General features: G+C 35.2%; 1 protein-coding gene and 1 pseudogene across 1 annotated transcript; one reads left to right on the top strand and one right to left on the bottom strand.

Moving 5' to 3' along the window:
* LOC121216190 (protein IQ-DOMAIN 14-like) overlaps positions 1–2476 on the top strand; it is a 3811-nt pseudogene extending 1335 nt beyond the window's left edge.
* Positions 2477–5408: 2932 nt separating this feature from the next.
* LOC121216189 (uncharacterized) lies at positions 5409–6757 on the bottom strand. The gene is made up of 2 exons (XM_041091541.1): positions 6038–6757; positions 5409–5846 (listed from the first exon to the last, which is right to left on the bottom strand). The coding sequence occupies exons 1-2, from the start codon at positions 6755–6757 to the stop codon at positions 5409–5411; spliced, it is 1158 nt and encodes a 385-aa protein (XP_040947475.1).
* Positions 6758–8910: the final 2153 nt, after the last annotated feature.

Below are 8910 nucleotides of genomic sequence, written 5' to 3'. Positions count from 1 at the left end.
ATTAATTAATATAAGTTAAAAATAGTCATAAGTTTCTATTTTCTTCAATTTAATTAGTTATTTTTTTTTAGATTTTAATTTAGATTCAATGGTTAATAATACTATTTTATTAAATTCAGATTCATTACAATTTTTTTTTGTAGTCACATACAGGGTTGTATTCCAAGAGTGGGCATGTAAGTGCCTTGACCCCTGGTCTAAATGGTCAAAATTGCTTTTAGGCCCTCCCAAATTAAAAGATTGATTTCAATCCCTTTTGAGTTAAATGAAAAAAAATTTATATTTAGTCCTTTCAAAAATTAAGGATTCAATTTAAACTTTTTTGTACAACTTTTTAGCTTTGATCCTCCTAAATTTTATAATCTTATCTCAGCCCCTAAAATTCTAGCTTTGTCTAGTAACATTGTACCAGGGGTATTTTTTTAATTCAATGGCAACCAACATTTACCAAAAAGAAAAGAATTATAATGTTAATATTGGACCTGAATTTTGAAATAAAATAGGGGATATTCTTAAAATAAAAATACAATGACTAATTTTAAATTTTAAGAGTACAAGGACTTATGAAATATTCCAACCTATTTTTATAAGAAAAAAACCATAAAAATTAGTATCCATCCAATATTCCATGTAATTTCATAAGAAAAATCCACAATAATAATAATAATAATATAATATAATAATATAATATAAGAAGAGGAAAGAGTACCAACTTAACGGTTATAGTTGCTATCACTACAAGATAGTCTTCCAATGAGTAAAGCCCTTCTATAAGTAGTTGAACATACATGAGTGAGAAATTGGCCAACCACCTCCTTTTATTCTCTTTTTACTCTATTTCATTTATTATTATTATTATAATCATCATCATTTCATCAAACACTAACCCAACCCCTTAATCATTTCCCTTCAATTTTATGCTATAATTATTAATAAATCCATCAAAAGCTGAAAGTTGGGGGCCAAGTGAAAGAAAATAAAGTTGGTATAAAATTTTTTTCGAAGCCCTTCAAAAGTAGAAATGAAAAACAGGCTAGGAACTTGTACAAATTTATTTAGAACATTAAGTATGTTGTGTAGAAAGGTGAGGGAGGCTAGAAAAGAGAGTGGGTTCTTTTTGTAAGGTACATCTCTCTTTTTTCGGGTTCGGGTCGTTCTTACCTGCATTTCCATCATGTTTCATGGTTGAGAACTTGAATTCTTTGTCTTAAAGGTTTATGATTGTGTGTTGTGTGTTACATATCGACGGTATCGATATATTTCGGGTGCATTGATTTGGCCTGCAGAGTTTTCGTTCTTCGGTTTCAGTATGCTGGCAGTATGGGAAGAAAGGAAGTTGGTTTTCTGCAATCAAAAGGTTTTCGTATCGAATTCGAAGGGAAGCTAGATATTGTAAGTCGGTATTTCGATGTTTTTAAGGTTGAAGTCGGTTTTGTTATGTATGTGACCTATGAATTATATCCTATAGATTGTTATGCAGCATGTATGTCGTAAAATCGGATATTTACGGCTTGTTTGTTTCGATGAATCGTTTTAGGAATCGGACAAAAGGGCGGTAAAGAAAGGAAGAGAAAGGTCAAGCAATTACAAGCATGGAGAAGCTAATTCCTTCATTCCCTGTTTAGGAACCGAGTAGTATCGAGAAATTCTCGGGGAGGCTGAAAGGATCGGAAACTATCGTTCCGGCCTTCAACACCACCGGATCAACTTAGAACACCACCTTTCATGCTTCCTAGGGCTGCGTCTCCTCGTGTTCGTTCTCAAGGATTGCCTCACCAAGGGCTGCTTCTCCGAAGACTGCTTCTTCTCCACGAGCCAATTCACCTAGAGCTGCTTCTCCGTTTCTGCCTCCACCTCCAAGAGCTGCTTCTCCGAGAGCAGGACCTCCTAGGCTTGTTCGTCCTAGACTGGAACCAACGTTAAGGACCATCATGCTTCAGCTACAAAGATTCAGCAGCCTATCGGGGTTACATGGTAAGGTCCTTTATTCTTATTATAACTAAAATTTCCAAGTCCGGATTCACGGAGACAACTGTTCTGACATTGCAAACAATGCTAAATTCGGCAGTTTCTGTTAAGATATCTCGTTTTTAAGGACTTTACAATGAATGCCGATGTGCGAAGTTACTTGTTATGCAAGTCTGGTGCATATGTAGTCACTTTCCCCTTCCGTTGATATGTTTTTTACCGATGTTTGATATCTGACTTGATTATCTCGAAACTTGTAATACAGGCAAGGAGAAGTTTTAGAGCTTTGAAGGCCTCGTAAGGCTTCAAGGAGTTGTGAGAGGTCACAATGTGAACGTCAAACTATTACGGCATGAAATATATGCAGCTTTTGGTTCGAGTTCGTCTCAGATTCAGTCACGCCGGATCCAATGTTAGAAATCAAGCACGACGTCAAGCTCAGTTTAGAACGACAGGAGGCCGACATCGGCAAATTGACCTTTGGCCAGGTATTAGTTTTTGTGTATGATTGCATGCATTTAGTGTTGTTTTGTTTTAAGTAAGTTAAAGCTTGTTAAATATCGAGATGGCCCTGAAATCCAACCGTTCGTGTCACTGAAAGCTTTTATACAGGTATTTATTTGTGTTAAGAAGTGAATGAACTGTAAAACTGACTGTGATCGGCCTTGGTTGCCCTCTTCTATGAGATCGTATATTCGGTTTGTTTTGTACATATTTGCTCATATATCGGTATTACACGAGTAACTTAAGTTGGATGTCGGATTAGTCCGAGACAGGGAATGAAACTGGGATGATAGCTTGCTGACAAAGGAAGAATCGAGGCAGAATGCAGAGAAGGTGGAGGCAGTCATCAAAGGAAAGGCCATGGCGTATGCATATCTCACCAGGTACTCTATTTTCACTAGTCTGGTCCAGTTTTAAGTTCGACCTGGATTCGGGAATGTTGTAAAGTTCGTATATTTTACATGTTCATTTGCGCTATGGAAAGATGCAATGAAATACCTCACAGGTGTACCCAACATTCGGTCTGGTGTATTCCCATGGTGGTGGAACTGGTTAGAACGTCGATTACCACCAACCGATTTACCCGAAAACCAAGCCACAAGACCTTCCATTTACACCAGGCCAACTCCGAATTAAAGCTAGTCGAGGCCACAATCCAGTCAGTTCACATTCGACAAATCATTGACATCCCTACACCGAATCGACAAGGTCCACCATTCTCCCACCACAAGGCCAATGCAAACACCAACACCTCCAAGTAAACTTGTGCCGCAAGCAACAACTCAGGGTTATTAACTCAAGCATTCACGACCCCGACCTACCATAATCGATTCACCATCAACTTACCACTCAAAGACGACGACAGCCTCACGAGTTGCCCACCGTTTTCGGTCCCAAACTACATGACACCAACAGTTTCAGCTAAGCCAAAGCGAGAGCCATGGCAACATGAAAGAGAGGTTCATGGGGACACCTGGGAACGAATCGAAGAGGCGACTTTCATTCCCGTTACGCAAGGGTGTCGGATCGTTCAATGGAGTAAAGGGTCGTCGTTGTTTTCGGGCAAGGATTCAAGGTCACAAAGGGGGTTAGATAGCATCAACATTGCAATCGTTGGGGAATTTGAGTGTGGATTCTACTGTTTCTATGCCTGCTACGATGGGAAGAAAGCCATTTAATAGATTTGTGTGATTTGTTGTTCAATTTGGGTATTTTTTTAAAATTGAGTGAATGATGATATGTTGAATCATAAAATTTTCTCATGTAAAATAAAAAGAACAGAAACTAAAGGAAAATGGTGCTTTGAATGTTGAAGACTTTAGGGGTATGGAGAGATATTATAGTAAATTTTCTTTATTTTTATTATAATTTTGTTTTTTGTGTTAGTAGTAATATTTAGGGTAATTGCATCGATGGTAATTTAGATATTAGCGCGTTTTTGTTTTGATCACTTAACTTTGAAAATTTTCAACTTCGTTACCAATGTTATCAACATTGAAATTTTTGGTCACTCTTCCATTAAATCATTAATGGAATACTGATGGGTCTTTTTTAATGGCACAATAGCAAATTTAATCATTAAATGTTTTTGTATTCTGTTAATTTGATCTTAATTTTAAAAATTCAATAAATTTAACCCTTAATTTTTATACATCATGTCAAGTTCATCCACTTGTGGAGCCACGAAAGGGGAACATCTTCTACCTGATAATTACTATAGTCTTCGTTCAAGCTCATCTGTGCAAGGCCACGAGCTACTAAATCCATATCACAATATATGAGAATTTTGTAGCTCTAATAGAGCCTTCAAGTGTCATCCGTTGAGGAACAACGGATTCTTTCATAACAATATTGGATTCGAGATGTCTATACTCAAATTTGTTTTTAGAATTTGTCTCCTACTTTCGAATTGAGCCTTTTCGAGTTCATGAAGTGTTCGTTTTCACCCATAGTAATTCACAATTTGCATTTGATGAGATTTGAACCTGCCATAATCCATATACGAGTTGAACGGAGAACTTGGGTACTATTTGATCTAGATATATATATTAATACATGGGTAAATACAAATTGTAAATATATATGTACATGCGTATTCAAATAACATGTATATATACATTTGTATGCAAGGCGAATTCAGAAATAAATTAAAAATTTGGGGCTAAGATAAAAAAATTGTATTAAATATTTATAGTTTAATACACTAACATAAAATTTGCAATTTGATCCCATTTATTAAGATCATGATTTGGAGATTGCACATTCAGGGTTGTTCATATTCATAAAATGTGCTATTCATGGACCCATATGGGTGCAACTTTAATGTCTAGTTGTTGCATTCATCTACCACATGGATATGACTTTAATATCTTGTTCGCCAAATATGGAGATGACAATAATGTCTACTTGACAATGTAGATATTTTGTTCTTTCCCTTTATCATTTAATATTATTGCAATACATTTCATTTATTTTTTAATCTAAATAGTCAAGTGATAGAGAAGATTTAATCTAAAAACTCAAATTTTAAATTGACATCGATATTGTTATCACTATAAGGGATTTGGGTTTAAGTATGCTGAACGTCTTATTCTCTTATTTAAGAGTTGAGAAAAGACTATAAGTAATTTTTGATTATTATATATATATATAAAACTCAATCTCAAACAAACTCACATAAATACTTGACATAATAATGCCAATTTATTTTATTATTAAATTTTTTCCATAATAAGAGTACATGACATAGTTACTAATAAGAAACAGAGAGTGCTTCGACAAAGGAAACACAAATTTATTTAGCTTAATTGAACAAGTCTTCAAGCTCCTCGCTTGTTATTTTCATGGCCTTACGAGGAATGGCGTTCAAGAGGTGAGTGGCTCTTCTTTGGTATCATATTGGACGTTGTAGTAATTAGAACCGACGTAAGTGCTTCCTACGATATCAGTTTTGACGATGGTCCCATTGAAAGAGTGTCTTTTTGAGTGAACATGAAGTTAACATCACACTTGCCTCTGGTCATCAATAGATACACCGTTACCTTAGTCATCGGGGGCACATGAACTTTATGGTTAATTTCCACGACGGTCGTCGTTGTCTTGGTCTCTCCCCATTGAATCCCGGTTTCAACATTAGTAGATATCTCAACACTCCCTTCCGCAATGATCGGGATGCCGAATTCGAAACTAGCTTTAGCTTCAAGACCTAGTGAAAAATGAGAATTCCAAGTGCTAGTGGTGGTGTCTGTATAGGTAAGTTTCACATCCATTGTGTTGGATTGTTTAGTATGGTTGCTAGCTGAATTTTTGGCCACAATTTGGACCTTTTCATCATACACCCTAGCGTTCTCGGTATCGCATCGGAGATTTTCGATCTTTCTCGACAACACAGGCTCCACCACAATTAGTTAAGACTCTTTGGTAACAGAAGGGATGCGTGCACTAAGACAGCTCGTTATCCCTTCACCTGTGAAACGCTTACAGAACATGTTGTTGCCTAAATTGAGAAGAGCTATTGTCTTACCATCAACTTTAAAGGGATGAAACAACGTGTCCTTATCGTTACCTTTAGTGTCATCAGAATCAACCCAAATCCAATCCAGTTTACGCTTCCAATATTTATCGGAACAAACCGGTTTGATCCTAATGTCACCATTGGGAGTATAGAAACCTCCATTGCCACAGCCGCCTCACCAATATCCTCACCTAAAAACTGTAAATACGGGTGACCATCGATCTCGGCAAGACGCAAGAACATGTCATTGTTTCCTTTGAACGCAATGTACCGAGGTAGAATCACCAATGTGTCCCAATCGATAACTTTGAATATATCGTTGCCATTAGCATCGATCTTCGTGCTGGTCGCCAACACCCCGGCAGTAATATCCGGGGAATAGGATTGGCGTAGGCGTAAATAGCAGCCTGACTGAACATGCATGAACCGGTAAGTTTTATTCACCGAGTCTTCTTCCAATGGCTGGAACAAGGTGCACCATTCTTTGGATAGGTCCTCTTCTTTCTTCTCGGCTGTTGCAGTGATCCAATACTGCTCATCTGCTTTACCAGAGATGGAATCCTCTTCGGTTCGTTCTAAGTAGTTCATGTTAATACAGTTCCTTATGTGAACCAGTCCACCTTTAGCTGACTCCACTTCGAATTTTGCATTTGGGCTCGTAACCATTGATTCTGAGAATTCGGTATAGCCTTCATAGGGATCGTCTTGTTTGAAGCCAAGGCATGCGTTGGCATTGATGGATTTGATCACGATGAACCTTGGCAATGACATTTTCTTATGTTTTTTTAAGGCTATGCTTATGGTTTATTAAAATCTCATGAGCTTAGCTTATTTATACACAAAAACTTACTCTTCTAAGCTGTTTTCTTGAAATTTGTGCCAGAAAATTAGAGCCATTAGAAAAAAAAAATCTTTTTGCTTTTTAAATAATTTAAGGGTAAATTAACCCAATGTTATTAAATTATTAGTAAGTTTATTTTTTGGTTACTTAACTTTAAAAGTTACAAAATGATTATTGAACTATTTAAAATTTTTATTTAATCACTGGTCTATTAGGGTTTTTTTTTTCCAAAAAATTTAGCTAGCGAGTTTTAAGCGACGATTTGACGATTAATACAATGGATTTGATGATTAATACAACGGATTAGTGCCCATCGACAAGTAGAAGAACATAATCAGATTCTAATGTTCTAATGATCAGTGTAGGAGATTAAAGAAGAAAGCTGTTTAGATTTTGATTAGTAAATTTGTGACATTCAAAGTCGTTTCATGAAAACAAACTATAAAGAGAAGGAGAAGAAGAACTTTTGATCGATAATGCAATGTTAATAAAGAAGGCCAGACAATAATAATTTTAACAGTCAAAGTGACTTATATTAAAACTTTCGAATAACTCAGTGACAATTTATTTTTTTTTAAACTTAAGTCACCAAAATATCAAATTATTAACAATTTAGTAACATTAAATATAATTTTCCCACGCTTTAATTGCTTATGCGGATGGAAAGTTGGATAAACTAACTGAAAGTATATAACGGTGGCAATGAACCCAACATTTACCCATACTTATGCTAGGTTTCGACAAACGGTGTATTTATTTGTTGTTAGTGTAAAAACAACGATAGCAGTGAAATTAGATATTATAGTGATCTTGTAATGTAAGATAAAAGTAAGTTAAATGCATCGCATCGCATTGCACCGTCCATCCAAACTCATACTTACATTACTTGTTAATAATGTGTGGTAGTGATTTGCTTTTGTCATAAATATATATAATGTGAGTTATTTTGTAAAATTTAATAAAAATAGTGTATTAAATAAAAATCAAAATAATAATTCAATAATTGTTTGGACCACAAGAGAGGAAAACAACAAACGTAAATTTGATAATCTTCCATGAAGATCACGATAGCCATATTGGTCCAGGCATGGGTGCATGTATGGGATTTGATTGTGAAAGTGACAAGAGATTGGGGACTTATCTCTAAATCATGGCCTCAATATTTATCTATGGATGGGCTGAATTTGTATCTGCATCTGCATGTAATATGTGCATTTTTTTCCCGGGAATCCACATCATAATTGAAGCAAAATTTTACTCAATTCGAAAATTTTTTTAGTAGATGGAATTGAGTTATTTGGTTTTTAAATAAATTTTAATAAATAATTTAATTGTTCGAGTTTAAATCAAGTTAAAAATTTTAATTTATATAATAAAAAATTGATTATCAAATTGGTTTAAAAATCCCTTCAAGTCTTTATTAATTTCGTAAACGAGCAAGTCGTCCCCTTAAAAAAATAGAAAAACTTTAAAAATTCAAAAAAAAAATATAATATGCACAATTTTCTAAAAAATCTACAAAATGTTCAGAATGATAAATTCGAGTCCTTAAACAAGCAAATTACTAATGCCTTGTTTAGTAGTGCTTAAAAAAAATACTTTTGACTCTAAAAGTATTTTTAAAATAAAAGCTGTGCTAAACAAGCTGTTTACTGTGCTAAACAAGCTATTTTTAGCTGAAATTTTTGACTTTTAGAAATGTTCAGAAAAGGAAAAGATAAAATTTTTAGGTTTTCCTCTCCAAAAATACTTTTAGTGCTTAATTATTTTTTCACCCCACCAATAACATAATACTTTCTCATTTTTTTCTTGAAAACATGAAAGAGAGGTTCATGGGGACACCCGGGAACGAATCGAAGAGGCGACTTTCATTCCCGTTAACGCAAGGGATGGTCGGATCGTTCAAATGGAGTAAAGGGTCGTCATTGTTTTCGGGCAAGGATTCAAGGTCACAAAGGGGGTTAGATAAGCATCAAACATTGCAATCGTTGGGGAATTTGAGTGTGGATTCTACTGTTTCTATGTATTAGAATATACCCCATACCTTGCCCATACCTTTCCCATACCTACCCATACTTTGGAA

The sequence above is a fragment of the Gossypium hirsutum genome, chromosome A02 (assembly GCF_007990345.1).
Source record: "Gossypium hirsutum isolate 1008001.06 chromosome A02, Gossypium_hirsutum_v2.1, whole genome shotgun sequence".
Lineage (NCBI taxonomy): Eukaryota > Viridiplantae > Streptophyta > Magnoliopsida > Malvales > Malvaceae > Gossypium > Gossypium hirsutum.
This window is presented reverse-complemented; position numbering and strand designations above follow the sequence as displayed.